The sequence below is a fragment of the Aethalodelphis obliquidens genome, unplaced genomic scaffold (assembly GCF_003676395.1).
Source record: "Aethalodelphis obliquidens isolate GAN/ISIS:26980383/991018 unplaced genomic scaffold, ASM367639v1 scaffold4, whole genome shotgun sequence".
Lineage (NCBI taxonomy): Eukaryota > Metazoa > Chordata > Mammalia > Artiodactyla > Delphinidae > Aethalodelphis > Aethalodelphis obliquidens.
In genome coordinates, this window is record NW_020837948.1 from 74,791,779 (window position 1) to 74,812,934 (window position 21,156).

The following is a 21,156-nucleotide window of genomic DNA, read 5'->3' on the forward strand; positions in this document are numbered from 1 at the left end:
TGAAATCCTAGAAGGTCTGAAACACTTACCTTGTTCATAATTTGAAGAGTGGTGGTAATAGTTTTTATTTTTTAAATTTTTTATCCTTTTGGTTTTGTTTTGGGATTAATTTTTAGGTATTAATGAGTACAAGAATGCTTGCCTAAAGCCCTGTTCCATATATATAGTAAATCACAGATTATTTAATGAATATTAATATTTTGTGACTATCATTTTAAACATCAACCCTTTAACAATGTGGTGATAATATAAAACATAGTCTCCAGTTGGTATGTTAAGCTCTTTTCTTTATTTTTATCTTTTCTGTTAGCTTTATCTTCAAGCCAGGATGAAGGGAGACTGGGCAAGACTCTTACGCCCTACACTGCAATTTGGTCTTGTTGCTGCGTCCATTTATGTGGGCCTTTCTCGAGTTTCTGATTACAAACACCACTGGAGTGATGTGTTGACCGGACTCATTCAAGGAGCTCTGGTTGCAGTATTAGTTGTAAGTATACAGGGCAGCAGCCTACATCCTGATACTGAGAAACACTTGGATAAATAAGTAGAAAAAAACGTCCCAATGAGAAAAGTATGCTAAGGCAGAGAATGTGGCTCAATAATTGCTACTGGGTGAGGACCCCAACGTTATTAAAAGTCATTTTAGGATAGATAGCAAATAATACCTACGTTACTTACTCTTCGCAAGTTATTTAAAAATTTACTAAATTTTTTTTTAATTGTAAAAAGCTCTGGCTATAAAGTGTTTTTAGTATGAATTGGAAAAAACAAAAAAAAAACAAAACTAATTTACATGAGGAATGACACTTTCATTAAGGGCTAGCAGAGTGAAGCCATCTGCCCAGTACATAACAGAGCAACTCTCAGAATGTCCTTAACAAAAATTCCTGTTAGCCACTAATTTATTCGTACCCTTAACCTGTACCCTGTAAAGTATATCCTTTTGTTTATATTTTGCACATTGCTTATTGCAACTTTGTATATGGTTTAAACTTATTTAAAATTGTATCATTAAATACTTTGCCCCATTCTAAATGTTACCTGTTCTATACAGGCTGTATATGTATCAGATTTCTTCAAGGAGAGAAATTCTCCTTTTAAAGAAAGAAAAGAAGAGGACTCTCATACAACTCTGCATGAAACACCAACGACAGGGAATCACTATCGGAACACTCACCAACCTTGAAGGTGGCAGAGTGCCCAGATGAAGCTGGCCTGCTTTCTAAAGGAAAATGATTGCAACCAGAAGGCAAGAGGATGCGTCCTTCTTCCCAGTATACAAGCCTTTAAGGGGACTGCTGCTACTGTAACTCTTGGATGCCCACTTTACCTGTGTGTATATAGTTACATTTAACACAATGGTTATCTAATAGCTCTAAGTTCATTACAAAAAATTTCAAGCCTTTCACTAAAACAAATGCCCCACCTGTACATTTTTTTATTAAAAAAATGTAATGCTTATGTACAACTGTGTATGTAATATGCTTTCTTAGAATGATGCTTGATTTAAATATAATACATCAGACAGGTGGTGAACAATTTAAAATCCCACATTCCTTTAGCTGACTCTTTATAGGTAGAGGCTGGCAGCAAACACAATATCTCTCTTGATTTTGGTGATTCCTAAGAGAAAAGAAAATACAGTTTAAATTCTCAAGACCACAAAGAATGTAATTCTTCTCCCCTGGGGTTTTGAAGACAGCACAACAATCCTGATTAAATTTGGTGAGAGGGCAAGCCTGGAAAATACAAAACCTTGCTTGCCTGAAGGACACCTAGAGGAGTTCACAGCCACCTCTGAGAGATGGGAAACTTAGAAACCAGACCCCTGTTCTCATGACTCTTGAATCTAAAGTACCCCGTGCGTGCGGGGGTGTCTAAAATTATTCAGAAAGACCAGACCAGAGGGACTAAGCTGTCCAAGAAGTTAGTTGACCCAAAAGCATGAATTTTTCAGCCTGCAATGGAAGGCACTATATTTCAGTTACCATGTGAAATTCTTTCTGGACTAAGGACAAACACATTTTATCATATAGAAGTTTACAAAACTAGACTTAACCCTGGAGTGATTAAATAGGTCTGCCTCTCTTTAACAATGTTGAAGATATAAGCAGCTTTCATAAGCTTCTTCTTAAGGCGCTGAGTTGCCAGCAGAATCACCAGGTTTGACTGTGAGCAGCTGGTAACTCAGAGCAACTATGTGGCTGCTCTTCTTTGATGTTTTAACTCATAGTCCTTTCTCTTGGCCAGCATTCAGATGGAATGAATGAAATTATTTGCAAGCATGTATGCCTCTCCCCATTACTACCTCCTTGGTCTAGCCATTCTTTCCTGATCTGGTCTTCCTGCTTCCACCTTGCTAATCTACAGACTTGCCTGTGATGCAACAGCAAGAACTGCCTTGTGAAACCCAAGTCAGAGCACATCACTCCTGTGTTCAAAACCTCCAATCATTTCAGAGGAAAAAGCTGAGGGCTGGGAGCTACATGACCATTTCTTTTCTTCCTCCAACCCCTACTATTCTACTCATTGTTCAGCTGTGCTCCATCCACACTGGCCTCTTGTTGTTGCTTAAGTATATCAAGTGTCTATGAAGGACCTAAATGCCACCATCTGAGTAGGGGACCCTAGGCCATCGTATCCATCCTCCAATTCCCTACTGTCTCTTCCTTTGTTTTTATTGCTACCTGATATATTTTAATTGTTGACTTGTTTACTGTCCACCTCCCTGCACTAGAATGTGAGCCCCATTAAGGCAGGGGTTTGTATCTTTTTTGTTCACTGCTGTATTCCCTGGTGCTTAAAACAATGTCTGGCACACAATAAGTGCACAATAAATATTTTGAGATTTTATATATATTCATTTACAAACTTTTTCCAACACACACACACACAGATATTTTCTTTGGACACTACTACATGGCCCTTCATGGCAATCCAGTGAAGAGCATCTGAAAATGTTCTCCTAGGTTGTGGTCAAGAGCTCAAGTCTCAACAGGATTTGCCTAAATTATTAGAAAAAGCTTATGGGCTGGATACTGACCTTCTGAAAATTTATTTTCCAGCTCAGTGTTTCCAATGGCTTTTGCTGCTTGACACATTTGTCGAAGTAGTTCTTCCAGGCGCCTCATACAACGAATTATGCTGCCTGGACAGAAAAGGAAACAAATCACTTGTAAAGTGTAAATAATCAGGAATAGCAGAACTTTTGTGAAGACGCAAGGAAGGTGAACATGGGATGATTTAACTGATTGATAGTACTTTGAGGGACTTCTCCTGCAGTAAACCAGTAGTAAACTTGACTGGTGACTGCTAGGCACCAGGAAGGCTACAAAGATGAAAAGTTTAATTCCCATCCTTGACTAATGGTAGAGAGAGTCATGGATTTATTATGATGTGTTCACACTTGCTCTTAGAGAGGTAAGTAAACAAAATGCCCTGGGAGCACAGGAGAGAGCAACATGGGTGAAAGGTAGCAAAGGTGACATATAACTTGGGTCTCTTATGAATGAGGTCCCTGTCAGGCAGTGACAAGGGAAGACCACTGAGACAATGTAGAAAAGCAGCTATTCAAGGACCCTGAGTGTGGCCTACTACGGCCTCTGGATACTATCCTGTGAAGAGAATGCAACAGGGAATTTTTTAAGCAGGGGAATAACAGGATCAGATTTGTCAATTTTAAAGGTGCAATCAATCATTCTTCTGGACCTTAGACTCTTTCATTAGTGCTTTCCTCACACAATGTGTCCTCAATGAAGCATAAGAGAGATCAGTCTCTTCCCACTGGATGTGACTCCGACTGAGACAAGTGTTTGCATCAAAGGTGAAGTTGTAAACAGTTTCACTTCTGTCAGACTTGCACAAGGAGGGGCCCTGAGATCCTTCCTCTTAAGTGCCACCTGCCTAAGTTTAAAACCCTTGGATTTAATTTTTAATGTCTGAAATACATTAGGAATATCAGTTCTCTCTGATATGCAAGCTGTTAACTCACACTTCAGGTCCTTATTTAACTCCTTGCAACACTGGAAGAATTCATTAACATGTATCAAGCTCTTGTAATACACTCGATGTGCAGTGTTGAGGGCTCCTTTTTACCTTTTAATGCCTTGCACATTATGGTACAGTGTGCCCAAGGGAGAAAAACAGTAGAGAGATTTAACTCATAAAGCAGAATGGAATTTGAGCTTAGACAAAGGCAAAAATATAAGCCATGTACCTAAGAGAGTCATTAGGATTCAGCAGGAAATGCCCATGTACATGTACAGCACCTTTTCTCTCTGAGAAAATGTTGCACGAGGGCCTGGGCTGATAAGGACAACATGCCTGGTTTCTGAACCCACCTATGGGCCAGAGCAAGCAGAACACAAAGATGCTAGTTCACAGCAAGAGGTTTATGGGATGAGATTGGTCAACAGGAGGACCACCAGCACGTATGTCAACTTGAAAGATCAATGGGGATACCTCTCTTAAAAGGATGCTATCATCTCCTACTTATGGGATGTTCACCTAATCTAGACTTGGTTATAAAAGGAGTGAGCTGAGACACCTGGAGTTAGAGGAAAGAAGACTGGATGGTGACCTGGATACTAGGAAAGATTCAGCTAAGTAATTAGCTCTATGATCTAGGCCCTTACTCTACTCTTATTTCCCCTTCTCATTTGTAAGGTAAATGACGATAAATGCAATTTAAACAGAGGGCTTACTTTACCTAACTGGATTTGTCTCACTTGAGATATGAGATGCACAAATTCTGTGACAGGGGCAAAGCTCTAAAGGAATGTAAGGTCATAATACAGTCCTTAAACCAAAATATTCAAAGTTCATACTTTATTGTCCTTCCTCTTCTCCCATTAGAAGGTCCATGGAGTTCTTGGAGAAGTAGGGTCAAGACTGACATCTCACCTCCACATCTACACACATCTTACAATAACCCTGGCCTTCTTATTATAGGAGAGTAAAGTAATTAATGTTTATAATAAGACTTAGGCATCAAGGAAAGGTGAAATAAGGCTGAGCATGTTTCAAGAAAAAAGGGTTAGAAAAGGGTTATGTCCAACATTTTCTGAGTACTTACTTTGTGGCAGGTCTATAATCTATGTTTTGTGTAAATTTTCTTGTTTGACCCTTACAGTTCCATGAGACAAGTACTGTTATCCCTATTTTACAAAGAGGGAAAAGAAGCTCAGAGAAATTATAACTTGACCAAGGTCAGAGCCGGGAGTATATGATGGAGTCAGGATTTAAATCTAGACAGTTAGATTCTACAGCCTAAGCATTTAACCATATTATACTATAGTACCTCACAAACATGATTTATCTATATTTTCTATAATAAATGTATTACTTTCATAAATTTCAGTTTTAATTAAATTCAGTTTATACATTTAAAATAATCGAGAAAAAATTGTAAATATTTAGTAAGATTTTCAGGTCATACTCTAAGCTCCTCACTTCTGTTATAAATCTTCATTGCCAGGTAATGCCAAAGAATTTGCAGTAATGGGTTTCAAGAAGTAGGAAGTAGTGGCAATTGGCAAGTAGGATCCAGTCACAAAGAGTCTGTTTTCTTAATTCGGCAATCAGAGTAATGACTTGTGATAATTTCAGTGAAATGGGGGACTAGGTTACTATGGCTCAAGAAGGAAATGGGAGGTAGGGAGTTGAAGATGGTCTATTCTCAACTACTCTTTCCAAGCCTGGCTTGTGAAAGGATTGAGGGATTGAGGATGATGATGACAACAAGATAACTCACTAAAAAATGATGGCAGCAGCTAACACTTACTACTTTGTGCCAGGCACTGTACTAAAGGCTCTACATGCATGATATTAACCTCACAATACGAGATAAGAGCTATTATTATTACCATTTTATAGCTAAGGAAACAGGCACAGTTAAGTAACTTTCCCAGGATCATTCATCTAGTGAGTGGGTAGGATTTAAGACCAGGATATATATGCTCTTGCTCTTAAACACTGTATGTTATGTTGGTAGCTGGAGAAGACGTGGATGAGAAATATAAACATATTCGTATGCTAAAATGGCAGCAGAAAGGATGTGACTCAAGACTGCAAAGGTGCAGAAAACAGTGGAAGGCGGCCCTGGAACTGAGTGCAATTTCCTCTGAAGAGGAAAATAAGGGAAAGGATATATGCCATGAATTTCTAGGTTAAGACAGGCCTAGTGGCATCTCCCTTTCCTCTGAAGCAGGAGTGATCACCTAGAAATCTGGGGCAAAGTTGAGGTAGATGCTTAAGAGAGCAGTGAGGATCTGGAATTGCCTCTACGAGAAGTCTCAGAGCCAGAGAGAAGTCCTGCATGGAGGACATAGTCTCTGGACGTGGACCAGGGATTACATGCATGATGTTAACCTCACAATACGAGATACGAACTATTACTCTTCCCACTTTATAGCTAAGCAAACTAAGTAGTAGATGGCATCTACTACTTGAGGGACTGTACTAGCAAGCTGTGGGCAAGACTACACGAGGTAGTGTTCAAAGTGTACCCAGCCGGTGCTCAACAGTCTCTCCTCCTCCTGCTACTTCTATTATTACTAGGTTTAATGTGATTCTGAGGTTACAGACTGTGGCTTTTGATGACACCAAATCATACAATTATTCTCCAGCAGAACTCTGCTGTGAAAGTACAGGAATAGAGAAAGTGAATTATTAGACTGATCCAGGTTGGTGGTGCATAAGGCAGATGGGAAAACAAGAATATCAGTGGCTTCCTAATTCTCTCTCCATGACTAGAAAAAAGGAACTGTGGTTCAGAAGGAAAGTTCTCTAAGCAGTGGCTGTGTCCTCTCCACAGCAGGTCTCCAAGAGAATGAGGAAGCAGCTATGTGATATCTACCTGGTGTTTACTTCCTGTTACTGAGACAACTCATTCTGACACCAATAAACTATATTAAGATTTTGAAAATTAACAGAACAAACACTGCTCCTTTTACTAGCAACCTTTAACAGAAGAAAATAGTGATTTCACTGAAGATGTTGTTTCCAAGTAGGAGGAGACTGTCGTTAGCCACATCCAACATTCTACTACCATTTTACAAATGAGAAACCCTAGAGATGGTTAATGCTTTTCAGGTTCAGGTTAACAGTTTTACATCTAGGTTTAGAAAAGAAATCTGACACCCTCATTGGAAATGGCAGAGATAACCGTATTAGCCACCCTTTACAGCAATGGCTTCCCTTTAAACTTTGAGGCTAAGAGTTCATGGAAGAAGAATCTTGGACCTTTACAAGCTGAAACCTTTATAAAAGTTGAAGATAGTAGTTTGTTTTTGCTGTGACCGTGGCTGAGAAAATTATGAACAGACAGGACCAGGGAAGGAGAAAGCTCAATTAATGGCCTAAATGAGGAAGAGGGAGAGGGAGAGGGAGGGGGAGGGGGAGGGGGAGGGGGAGGGGGAGGGGGAGAGGGAAGGGGAGGGGAGGGGGAGGGAGAGGGAGAGAAAGCAGGTCTGAATGGCATCTGGAGGACAGTTACCTGGGTGAGACAGGATAAAAATGCACAAAACAGCCTGAAGTTGCAATGGGGGAAAGGATGGGGCTGAAATCAAAACCATGAAGCAAACACAACCAACCAGCTTTACAAATATGGGTAAGAAGAGGACTAGCCTATTCCCTAGGAACAGGAGGCTGCCAGATGGACACCAGCCACTGTAGGATCAGAAGGGAGCATCTCCTAGCTCCACTGGTAAATTCATGACTTGAGAAATGGATAGCACCTTTATCTCTTCCCCTGGATGAGTGTTGCAGCTCCTACTCCCTCTTCCATTGGGCCCCCATGTGCAGGCACAAGCGACACAACAAGGGCACGTAAGGAGCCTATCCCCCACCCACTGCATCCCAGGAGGAACGGTGCTCCTCTACTGCTTAAAAATCTTTTGATACCATTAATGCAAATGCTAGTAGGAGCACTGGTGAGTCTGTTTCAGTCCTGATTCAAACATAAGGTTCTGGATGGTCCATGTGTGATATTTCTGTATTAGGATAATCACTTGTAGACCCTACGTTTTATCTTTAAAGGTGGTATTTCACAAACTTCAGTCATTAGCGTATCACTCATTTTTGCTGTAACACTTTTAACTTAAGTAAATGAAAGCTGCTCACTTATTTTTTATAAATAGGCCATAATTATAAAAACAACGGTTACAAAAACAAAACAATGCTATCAATTCCAGCTAGATACTATTGCCAACAAAAAGTTGATCACCCAGACATATTATAGGCACCTCAAACTCAACAGTTCCCAAAAGTAAACTCAATACTTTCCTTCCAAATCATTTCTATTAACATATTAAAAACTTTAAGTTTACTCTTCTATAAAGTGGAGATAACAAGAATTCCTATACCTAATGGGGTTATTGTGAGAAATGAATGAAATAATGCATGTAGGGTGCTTCACAAGTGTCAGTAACACAATAGGAGCTCAATAAATGTTGGCTATATTTGTTATTTCTGTTCTCAGGTGCTAGGGATGCTGAGCTCCAGTCCTGCTCTCACTGAAAGAGGAAATACAGTCGCAGTAACTTCTGGGTGTCTAGAGACAGGGTGGGGGCTGGAATGGAGAAGGTAATGAATATTGCATGACTCATGCAGCCAGATATTAAATGTGTATTTTGCAAACACTTCTATTTGAAGAGAATTAAATTAGGTAATGGTTAAAAATGTAAATATATATAGGACTTTAAAAAGGAACAGAGTGTATTTCACAGGTCATTTAGAATTGAAAAGAAATCCTTTATAAAACTGCTGTGCAGGGCATCGGAGAGCCAGGTACCCTGGCTCACAAACTCTGTTTTGACTGATTTCAAATGTGTACTGGGAATCACAGATAACCTGATATTGTTTTGGTATTTCTACAAATTGAGAAACTCATGTTAATAGCCAGGATCTGCAAAAGCTATCAGAGGCCCAACCACATGAAGTATATTGCTAAGATAAGCTGAAGAAACTAAACGCACATCTGAGTGAGCAAACACTGCCACACTTTGTAAGCACTCCCACTCAATTTCTGGAAAATGAGTTCTGACAGTTTCAGATGACATGAGAACAATTAAGAAAATGAGGCCAGGCGGTACAGGGTTGTACATACAATGGCTGTGGCTGCTGACCTCAGTCTTGTCAACAAATCACCGTGTGTGTACAAACACTGTCCATAGCTGCCTGCAGCGTAAAGGGGATGAATGAAGCCTACCATGAAGAAGTGAATTACCCAGCATACCTACGTACTGCAGTTCTCTGTAATACAAGGGTTCTCCTTACTCCCAGTTTTGAAAATCATTCCGCCTCATCAATTAGGACCACCTAGATTAAGTGTTAGATAAGAGATACAAAGCTATTACCCATCCCCCCAGGCTATCTGAAGCTGACCAGAAACAGAAACATACACACTAACAACCTAACGGTTTGTTACAAATCTTTTTTTCTGGTCTTGCCAGAGTGTAAAGCAAAACTGAATTCTTACTAGTCATTGCCCCTTTTTTTTTTCTTGCTGTACGTGGGCCTCTCACTGTTGTGGCCTCTCCCGTTGCGGAGGAGCACAGGCTCCGGACGCGCAGGCTCAGCGGCCATGGCTCACGGGCCTAGCCGCTCCGCGGCATGTGGGATCTTCCCGGACCGGGGCACGAACCCGTGTCCCCTGCATTGGCAGGCGGACTCTCAACCACTGCGCCACCAGGGAAGCCCTAGTCATTGCCTTTTGAAGAAAAATTGTGGTAAAATACACATAAAATTTACCACTTTAAAGCATGTACCCCAGTGTCACTGCCTGTTTTTATCACAGTGAAATATAATTCACATGGCATAAAATTCACCCTTTTAATTAAGTGTACAAATTCAGTGGTTTTGGGTATATTTGGAATTGTACAACCATAATCACTATCTAATTTTAGAATCTTCTTATCACTCAAAAAGAAACCCATATCCATTAAGCAGTCACACTACCCCCTTCCACCTTCCCCCAGCCCGTGGCAACCACAAATCTACTTTCTGTCTCTACAGATTTGCCTATCCTGGACATTTCACATAAATGAAATTGTACAATAAGTGGCTTTTGTGTCTGCCTTCTTTCACTTAGAACCTTAATCTGGTCAAAGTTCATCCATATTTTAGCATGAATCAGTACTTCACTTTTTTTTTTTTTACAGTAGAATACTGTCCCATTATATGGATAATACACAATTTATTCACCCACTGATGGACATTTGAGCACACATGCTTTAAGGGTAATCTTATAAACATCAAGCTCATGAGGTTCTTAAACAACACCATTCTAATTGAGGATGGAAATCAACACATTTCTTTATCTGGAGAGGTATTTATTTCTACCTCCAGCTTTCTGGCATTTGCAAAAGTGGTTCCCCACAGTTCACGCCCTGAATTTGATTTAAAACTCCTATCTAAGTGGTTATTGAGGCCTGAGGTTAGGATTATAATTATATTTTCCTGCAATCATTTACCACTAGATCCCAGCTTAGGCTGAAAACATTCCTGGAGGGCAGAGACTGTTGCTTTCACTGCACCCAGCACAATTCCTGATCCCACTAGGGTCTCAGTTAATTATTCATTAAATGGGTAAGTATCAGGTACTAATTCCTAAGTCATTTAGTACTAAAACTGTGCCAAACTTTAAACACAGAACAGATACATATTAATAGAATGTTACTCTACTATTATTAGCAAAAGTATTTTGAAATAACAAATCCATTGGAAAATCCCTTCTAACACTGATGTACCGTCTCCTAAGAAAGGGTAAAACTATGCTAGTGCAAAGGCAGTTGAGAAGACCATGCGGTGGGGGCAGAGAGTACGAATGTGCCAAACAGCATTTGCTTTAAAAATCTAGGACAGGGACTTCCCTGGTGGCACAGTGGTTAAGAATCCACCTGCCAATGCAGGGGACACGGGTTTGAGCCCTGGTGCGGGGACGATCCCACATGCTGCGGAGCAACTAAGCCCGTGTGCCACAACTACTGAGCCTGCGTGCCACAACTACTGAAGCCCATGTGCCCTAGAGCCTGCGAGTCACAACTACTGAGCCTGCATGCCACAACAACTGAAGCCCACGTGCCCTAGAGCCTGCGAGCCACAACTACTGAGCCTGCATGCCACAACTACTGAAGCCCGTGTGCCCTAGAGCCTGTGAGCCACAACTACTGAGCCTGCGTGCCACAACTACTGAAACCCGCACGCTGTAGGAACCACATGCTGCAACTACTGAGCCCGCACACCACAACTACTGAAGCCTGCGCACTCTAGGACCCGCGAACTGCAACTACTGAGCCCGTGTGCCACAACTACTGAAGCCCGCGCGCCTAGAGCCCATGCTCCACAACAAGAGAAGCCACCTCAATGAGAAGCCCACACACTGCAACAAAGAGTAGCTCCCGCTCGCTGCAACTAGGGAGAAAAGCCTATGCAAAGCAACAAATACCCAACGCAGCCAAAACCAAATCAAAACAAAAAAACCTATGACAGGCAGAAGTACAGTAAACACTTTCAAGTGATAATTCGTCATAGGAGCTTTCCTGATGACATGTGCTTAGTGGAAAGCAAATCCTTCATGCACAGTGAAGACTACAATATTGTTTTTGTATAGACAGAAATAAATAGTAATGGCCCTGTCTAGGTTACAATGGATCTACTACAATGGATCAGTAGACTGAAACCCCGTATCTGTATGGGCTATAGCCCATACAGATATATTTTTAATTGTTATCCAAATTTAATTGATGGAAATAAGAAACGATTATATTCTATCATTTTTTCCAGGGTGGTAACAGGGCAATAATTATTTATGTGAAGTGTTCAAAATTCCTCAACTGAATCACAGTATAAACTCTTCTCTTACATCAGACGTCCCCCAAACATATGGTGTTAATCATTACAATGTTAACTAGCTCCAGCTAATGTTTGAAAAATACTTAAAACTACTCCTGAGGCTCATGACATGACATGATCAGACACTTGACCAGAGCACACTAAAAAGTTCCAATGCAGTCATTTTCTGCCTGTAAAAATAAAGACACACTATACTATGGGCTAGAGCTTTGATTATAGTATTTTTCCAATTATATAAAGCATGTACAGTAACAAGATGAGGAGAGAATGGCTATTCTGAAATGGACGAACTAAACAACATAGTAAAAACAAAAAAAGGGGGCTTCCCTGGTGGCGCAGTGGTTGAGAGCCGCAGAGCGGCTGGGCCCGTGAGCCATGGCCGCTGAGCCTGCGCGTCCGGAGCCTGTGCTCCGCAATGGGAGAGGCCACAACAGTGAGAGGCCCGCGTACCACAAAAAACAAAAAACAAAAAACAATATCCTAAGTAAATCAAGGTTCTCAGTTATTTTTTTGCTGTTTAATTATATAATTTGCTTTTATGAGCTTTCCCAATTTTAGAAAGAAAAGGTATAGCTGGTATAATGGTACCATGAAAATTGTGTTGATGTTAGACCCAATTTCAAGTTATAAACTGAATCCCTCAATTTTTAATCTTAGATTTCTCAAGCAAACTGTGACACTGAAATAACCTCAAGGAATTGAAATAGATTTCAGGAACTGAAACAGATTTCAGGAATTGCTAGTATGTTGTGGAAAACATCAACTCATAGGTGGCAGAAATACAAACCGTCAGGACTTCCCTGGTGGCGCAGTGGTTAAGAACCCGCCTGCCAATGCACGGGACACGGGTTTGAGCCCTGGTCCGGGAAGATCCCACACGCAGCAGAGCAATTAAGCCCGTGTGCCACAACTACTTAGCCTGCGCTCTAGAGCCCGCAAGCCACAACTACTGAAGCCTGCGCGCCTAGAGCCCGTTCTCTGCAACAAGAGAACCACCGCAATGAGAAGCCCGCGCACTGCAAAGAAGAGTAGCCCTCACCCACTGCAACTGGAGAAAGCGCGTGTGCAGCAACAAAGACCCAACGCAGCCAAAAATAAATAAATAAATAAATTAAAAAAAATACAAACTGTCTTCAATTTAGCAGTTTAGGATTTATCTGCCATACTGCGGTAACTTTTTCATTTAAGTACAAAGAATAGAAAAATAATCCACAAAGATAATTTTATAAGGCTTCCTATATTTCTAGGCCTATTGTCCCTTCATTTTTCTTAAACAAAACAAAACAAACAGTGCACCATTATTGTTTTATGCCATTGTGTTCGCCTTCTCAGAGAAGCAGATATACAAATATGAGCTATTATATTAACAAGTCGTAGAATTTAGGCATAGAACAGTAATTAGTTTCATCTTTATGTTCCCAAAAGAAGTTAGACTGAAGAGTGGTGATGCTGTACTTGATTGCCTTTGTGTGTCTGAAACACACAAGCTGTCATACATCTATCTGGGTTTCTGCGTGTTAAGCAATGTTCACAGGTGAGATGAGGATGTCACGCTCTCTTCTCACAGCCTCAACAGTAGCTACCCACCATCAATTATTATAGACCTTCTTACCATTCCTACAAGCATAAATTTTCAGTGGATAGAGATGGTATAATTTTAGGTAGTATTTAAGAAGTCTCTAGGTGGTCCAAAACTCAAAGATAAGGTATTATGGTTCTTAGATGAAGTTATCAACTATCATGTGCTTGTAGTCACAGAGGCCAGAATTCAAATCATAGTGCCATCATGTAGTACATACACCTCCATGACCTTGACCAAATTATTTACCTTTTAAAAATCAGTTTCCTTGTGCAAAGTGCAAATAATGTCTACTCTGATGTGCTACTTTGGTGATTAGATCTAAATTATATAAAATGCTTATTAGCACAACTCCTGGCACACAGTAGTTACCTAATAAATAATGACCATCCTGGTAACAGAATACAGTATTCAGAAAAAGATTTTGGGACCATAATACTAATAACCATTTAATGGAGGCTTAGAAATAAACTTTAGGGAAAGGACTAAAACAGCACACCATAATTCAAAAATAATATACTATAAACTATAATATTTAAAACCTTAAAACCCATTAAAATTCAATGTAGTGAAGTAAAGGCTCATAGTTGATTCTGTTGCAGAGATTCATAAACTCAGTAATCTATTAGTCTTTAATAATATTGGGTAAAAAGCATAGTATACAGGGTATGTTAAAAATATAATTTTTCTCAAAATAAAATTTTAAATGTTCTTATAATAAATATCTACGAAGTCCAAGCTCATTTATTTTAATTTTTAAGAAAGTTTGGTGCAAACACAATTCACCATTATAAATATCTACAATCTGCGTAAGCCAATCTTTTTGCAATGAATACAGCATTTCTAAATATGGTTTTCTTTAAATATTGTGCTTATTATTTGCTTCTTGTAATTCACTTATAATTAATTACTCCTTATATATTCCCTTTACCTTTACTTCTTCATTTAAAATTTTTCTTCAGTTGAGTAACAGTTCTGATTGATTTTAGAAATGCAATGATGGACAGCATATTTAGCTCTGCTATTTTTTGGTGGAATTGCATAGCAAGCCATTAGGTTATTACTAAGAGAATAAAACCAAAAGTAAAAATACCCACATAAATAGGCCTTATTTGTGATTGCAGAGACTCTGGCACAGGATTATAAACTGTTATAATGAGCAGACTGAGCTTATTAAATAATACAAAGGATTCGTGGAGAATATTTTTGATTTACATAGGCAGAAGATTTCCTTTTATTATCAAAAATTAAAAATAATATATTATTCTTGTTTAGCAAATCAATGCCATCCTAAGTATATTTCTTATATCAGAAAGAAATATGTGTGTACAAAATTTAACCATACCTTCAAAGACATCTGTCATTTTGCAGATATGGGCAAATGTAGCTCCAGTTGCCCAGGTATATACTACATCCATTAAGTGAGGTTTAAATGAGCTTAGGTAAGTCTCCTCATCAATTTCCAATTTGGCTTCTGCTGAAACTTTTGCAATTCTTTTAGCACATTCCTTTGAAGATAAAACATATACTTAAAAAATTTCTTACTTATGATCTCCCGTATCACTTTTTCTTTAGGTTTCCAAAGTCAGTATTCTACAAGGTTCCTTTTTCTTCCTAGGTAGTAAGTCTGCAATTTGGATATTCTGCTTCTAAGTAGCCACAGTGCCTGTTCCACTGCTGAGTAATCAAACAGCAAAGTTTTCCACTACATTAATTAAGAAAAACATATCAAGAGCATGATTTTCACCCAGTAATACCTTTTCTACAAAAACCAAAACTCTTCATTAAAATTACTAAACAGTAACATTTAACTCATCTCTAATTGTTTCATTAAGAAAACAAAGACAATAATAACAAGCCAGACTCAGAGAAACATAAATCCTATGGCAAAATGATGCTTTTTCTCCAACAATGCTTTAAAAAATGTAAATCTTAATATTTCCTTTTCCTTACAATAGGAAGTTAGATTTCATTCTTTTCTCCTTGGTAACCAAGAAGGTCAAAAACTCCTGGGCCTATTAAGACTTCCCTGATTCTGGAAGTTTAAATTTCTTAGTAATATTAAGGAATGTTAAATGTTACATTAAAGGGGACTTCTTTTATGATTCACTTTTCATTCCTCTCTTGCAATGTCTTATAGTTCATCTTTCCCTGTCTGTCTAATGTTGAAAAGATAGATAAAACCATTCTTCCCAAGAAAAATAATAAAAGAGACCAATTCATTACTATAAACTACTGTGGCTTTGAGGATCCAGAAATAAATCATTTCTTAGGCTAAAACAGATTTTAAAACCTGATTTTAAAATTTGTTGTAAACTGAGATGGAAAAATGTATAAAAAATTAAGCTAACTAAATCTATCAAGATGCTAGTCTTTTTTTTTTTTTTTTTTTTTTTTTTGCAGTACGCGGGCCCCTCACCGTTGCGGCCTCTCCCATTGCGGAGCACAGGCTCCGGACACACAGGCCCAGCGGCCATGGCTCACGGGCCCAGCCGCTCCGCGGCATGTGGGATCCTCCCGGACCGGGGCACGAACCCGCGTCCCCTGCATCGGCAGGCGGACTCCCAACCACTGCGCCACCAGGGAAGCCCAAGATGCTATTCTTAACACCAAGGAAAACGATGCAGACACTGAACTGTTGGTATAGCCTATCTACACCATGCAGTGTTAAATCTGTACTCACAGCAACTCTTAACATTTTGGTGAGGGAGAATGTCTAATTTTTAAAAGAAAAATTACAAATGATGTTATTAAAACAGCAGTAAATGACAAGACTAACATCAAATGATATATTTAATCCTGAAGGAAGCTGTCTCTGTGGAATAATAAATATTATGATTAGACTGTCACAAATGTTTATTTCACAACATACTATTCATAAAATATGTAGTTCAAAAAAATCTTACCTGCATTTGACGAAGTGGTCCTGCTAATTGCTCTGTTAATTTGGGCATCTCACTAGACTATGAAAGAAAAGGAAGATTGTATGTAAAACCCAAGTTTAAAATGCAGTATATATTATCTGCTTTTATAAACAAAACAAAGCTTTCATGATATCCATTAATTTCAAATTATAAGACCTCAGTCGTTAGCATTTAGAGTTTCTAATCAACTTAGTTTGTGTAAGCAAAATTACCACTCCTCTCATCCTGAATTATACTATTCTCTTATATTTCAGAAGAAAATATTACACTGCTAAATTTGCAAAGTGTGCTAAACTAGCTATTTTCTGTGACCATAAATGGAACTGGAGAAAATATTGTAAACATGCATAGTAGTTTAGTTACATCAACATTTATAAACTGTTGTATCATACTTTGATTTTTGAAACAGTTTGGCTTCTAGGCAACTCCCACTCTGTGGAAATTAAACATCTTGGATAAAGAACATTAGAAAAATGCCCTCAATTTTAGTTTTACCCAGATATTTCTAGCTCTCTAACCACTTTTAAAATATTTAAAAGTTTAGATGAGTTTCAGTATTCTTATTATTGTCTCCCCACTAGTGAAAAGTCTATCAGTTTCTCAATTAGAATAATAAGAGTTTCAGGTCTATTACTAACTAGTCAAATAAACTTGGACAAGCTGCTTGAATCCTGTGTGTTAGTTTCTTACACAGTCAAAGAGAATAAGTCAGGTCCTCAAAACCTACAGACTTGTGATTAGAATAAAGTTATTATTAAGGAACAAATTTTGACAAAGATAGACTTACTATACAAAAATAAAATTATTACAAGAAAGGTATGTATGTATATATGTATGTATATATGTGTGAGACAATTTAAAGTAATTATAGGTAAATTTTTAAAAAGCAACTATAGGTTAGTTGCAATAGATCTGCCTTTACTTTGAGCATCAGTATTTATATAGGACTTGGTTTTGATTTGTATCATGAATGAACTACACATCTCAGTTTAGTGAAAAGTACACAAGTACATGTCTTTGACATTGTGTCCATTCACGATCAACAGTTACTGATCTCTCCCTCTCTCCTGGTCACTGTAAGTAGAAGGCACTGGTCCTGATGTAAGTAAGCTATGTTTCATTTTACCAATATTCTCCTACCAGGTGAGTGCAGTTTGCTCCCTATCTCTCTTTCAGGTCTCAATTCAAATGTCACTATCAGTGAGGCCTCTTCTAATCACCTTACTTAAAATAGTAACCCCAGCCCTCGCAACAATTTCTATCTGCCTCCTCTGCTTCACTTTTCTCCAAAACCCTCATCACCTTTTGTCATAATGTGTGTATTTCATTTCTTTATTGTTTATCTTCATCAACTAGCATACATGAAAGTATCATGAAAGCAAAAGTTTCTGCTGTCTTTCTAGTGTCTAAGTATCTGCATTGCACATAGTGGGTGCTTAATAAATATTTGTAAGATACTTGATATTTATATTGTAAATACTGTGTAATCTTTAAATTACTTCTAATGATACAAAAAATAAGGGGGCACGGTATTAGAAACAACAAGCTTTAAAACAGAAGGTATCAGCATTTATGACAAGTATCTTACTATATTTACCTTCCTTTCTGGCTAGAAAACATACTTTTAAAGTATCAACAGAATTCCATGGTATTTTCAGTACAATTACCCATTTTGATGTTGAAAGGCACCACACCACAAGAATTGATGACACTACATATAACACAGTGGGGCTTCACTGAACAAATCTCAACTACATTTAGTGACATCTTGCCCCAAGATTTAAGAGTTGTGTTTTGGCTAGGCCCAACTCCCATGAAGAGATAACATACATGGCCTCTCAGAAGATAGGATTTTTTTACTGCCACATTAAAAAAAAGCACAGTATAAGAAATTAGCCACAAGACAAAGTCTGACACAGGCAGAAGATCACCAATCTCCAAATAATTTCTAAACCTTGTATCTGTTCAAAGAAAACTGGACAAACATTCTAAACAATTATCTTGGAAATTAATGTAATAAAATTTTGAACCTAAGGAAAACAACAGCCAAACATAATATTTTGTAAAGGAATGCATTCCTCACATGCAAATTAAATTACTTCATGGGTGCACAGCAGGTATTCTTACGAGAGCATAAATCATTTTTGGATTACTGTCCTATTTGTTATCATTACCACTGCAGTTGTAATTCTGATCTGTAATCAGAGAGCTGAGAGAAAATACCTACCTACTCCAATAAGTTATGTATTTGATCTGATTAATAAATAAGGAAATAGTTAATGGATAAACAGATCGACAGCAGAACTGCAAAACAAATTTGTCTTACACAATTTACTTTTTTAAAAGTTAAACTAAGTGTATATGGTAAAAGGTTCTCTAAAAATTTATATAGTAGCAACATTATTTTTAAAAGGTAAATGTGCTTGTCTTACTCTTATTTTGCCTATTTTATAAACAATGAATAAAGTTTTGAATTTGAAATGTGAAACATGCATTTTACTTTTTAAAATAAATCATATTGGCTTTTGCAATAAAGTAAACGATGATAGTGTCCTTCTGGTCCATCCAGCATTTCATTTTTTGATTTCTTAAGAGCTGGTGAAAGTCAACTAACTACTCATATGAAAAAGTTACTGCCAAGCCAGTGATGAGAATCGTATGGCCATTATCTCAAATCTTGCCAATGAAAACTAAGACTTCAGCCTCTAGTACAATCAGCTGCCTCACAGTTATTCTCCAAAATTGAGAAGAGGAATGTTAATTCGACCTCACTCCCTTTTCATTTTCACTAGTTTTGCCTAATTTTACCTTTTCTTTTTCCTTCTAGACTGTCTGACTAAGCTAGATCTTCAAATAATGCACTGGGTTATAGAGCAAATTTTTAACTTGGAATCTGATTAATGATGATTGTCTATAAATAAAATTCTAGTTTACTTTCTTTTCTAATAATATACATTTAATTATTTCTCTCTTACTAAATTTGGGTTATAGTTACATTGATTTCTAATAACATTACCTATAATATGTAAACATGCAGGCATATTTTAAAAATTAAAAAATCCATAATAATATTAAATTATAAGACATGTAAATTAACAAATAAGATGTGCTAAACTATTAACTCACATTCTCTTGAAACACAAAGCAGCTTAGTAGTGCCGTTGCCTGTTCTGCTGATAGGTCATTGAAAAGGCCATTAAACATCATCTCAGTTAGAAGGAGCTCATCAGCACTATACCGCCATAAACAAACAAACAAAAAAGAGTACACTCCAAATGTCAGAATATAAAAACACGCATATGTACCCACACATCCTTAAGATAGAGTTTTAAATAAAATATGTTATTTGAACATAAGGACTAGTCAGTGAGGAGTGACAAAAATTTATTTAACTAAGGAAATGGCAGGTCTTTATATTTACCAATATATGAATAATAAACGTGAAATGGGTGTTTCTTATAAACAGCCCATTCTAGCAAATACCAAAATGCAGATATTCATTGAAATAATCATTTCTTAACTCTCAGAATACCAGAAAAATTAGTCATTAGCATTTATTACCTAGGTCCAAGGACCTTTTAAATGGTTTTCAACTCAATTATTTTACAAATAATTTAAAAAACATACAATGAAAAACAACTTTATAGAAATCTTAATTAGAATGTACCCATAGCAGACACACATTTTATTCACAGTTTCCTAGTGCTGAGAATGTTATAAATTGCTGCTCATTAAGACTGTTATCTATGAATCTGGAGTATATCCATCTAGTAAATACAATTTCTGATTTCAAACATATCTATAATAGGTACTAGCTTATCATTACTTCTGTTTCTTCTTGCACTTGCATTGTCAAAACATATTACTGACTCTAGATTTTAAATACCTCTCTTTTAGGTTCTAGCTTACCCTTACTTTTGGTTCTTCTTTTGCATCATCTAAATACAGTATTTTACTTTTTTTTTTTTTTTTTTGCGGTATGTGGGCCTCTCACTGTTGTGGCCTCTCCCACTGCGGAGCACAGGCTCTGGATGCACAGGCTCAGCGGCCATGGCTCATGGGCCCAGCCGCTCCACGGCATGTGTGATCTTCCCGGACCGGGGCACGAACCCGTGTCCCCTGCATTGGCAGGCGGACTCTCAACCACTACACCACCAGGGAAGCCCTAAATACAGTACTTTAAAAGACTATGACAAATCGTAATTTCACTGAAGAGAGAAAGGTCATCTTCTTTGCTCCATAATTGTACATTTTCACATTCAGATTTTTAAAAAAAATTTATTTTATATTGGAGTATCGTTGATTTACAATGTTGTGTTAGTTTCAAGGGTACAGCAAAGTAATTTAGTTATACATGTATCAATACATATATCTATTCTTTTTCAGATTCTTTTTACATATAGGTTATTAGAGTATTGAGTAGAGTTCCCTGTGTTATACAGTAGGTCCTTGTTGATCATCTATTTTATCTTTAGTAGTGTCTATATGTTAATCCCAACCTCCTAATTTATCTGCCCTTACCCCCCAGCCCACCTTTCCCCTTTGGTAACCATAAGTTTGTTTTCAAAGTCTGTGAGTCTGTTTCAGTTTTGTAAATAAGTTCATCTGTATCGTGTTTTAGATTCCACATGGTGTAAGAGATATCATATGGTATTTGTCCTCCTCTTAGTTCACTTAGTATGATAATCTCTAGGTCCATTCATGTTGCTGCAAATGGCCGAGTAATATTCCACTGTATATATGTACCTTATCTTCTTTATCAATTCATCTGTAGATGGACATTTAGGCTGATTCCATGTC

The 21,156-nt window shown here is 37.9% G+C and overlaps 2 protein-coding genes across 5 annotated transcripts in view; one reads left to right on the forward strand and one right to left on the reverse strand.

Annotated features, from left to right (window-relative positions):
• The window catches only part of PLPP1 (phospholipid phosphatase 1), a 119,726-nt gene extending 116,873 nt beyond the window's left edge, over nt 1–2,853 (forward strand). For both annotated transcript variants that reach the window (XM_027101115.1, XM_027101114.1), the window contains exons 5-6: nt 311–487; nt 1,055–2,853. In XM_027101115.1, coding sequence (XP_026956916.1) covers nt 311–487; nt 1,055–1,186 — 309 coding nt within the window. In that variant the 3' untranslated portion in view covers nt 1,187–2,853. The remainder of the gene's footprint in view (nt 1–310; nt 488–1,054) is intronic.
• The window catches only part of MTREX (Mtr4 exosome RNA helicase), a 137,168-nt gene continuing 117,432 nt past the window's right edge, over nt 1,421–21,156 (reverse strand). For all 3 annotated transcript variants that reach the window (XM_027101113.1, XM_027101112.1, XM_027101111.1), the window contains 5 exons: nt 19,483–19,588; nt 16,339–16,395; nt 14,778–14,940; nt 3,044–3,148; nt 1,421–1,623 (listed from right to left, as the gene is read on the reverse strand). In XM_027101113.1, coding sequence (XP_026956914.1) covers nt 1,571–1,623; nt 3,044–3,148; nt 14,778–14,940; nt 16,339–16,395; nt 19,483–19,588 — 484 coding nt within the window. In that variant the 3' untranslated portion in view covers nt 1,421–1,570. The remainder of the gene's footprint in view (nt 1,624–3,043; nt 3,149–14,777; nt 14,941–16,338; nt 16,396–19,482; nt 19,589–21,156) is intronic.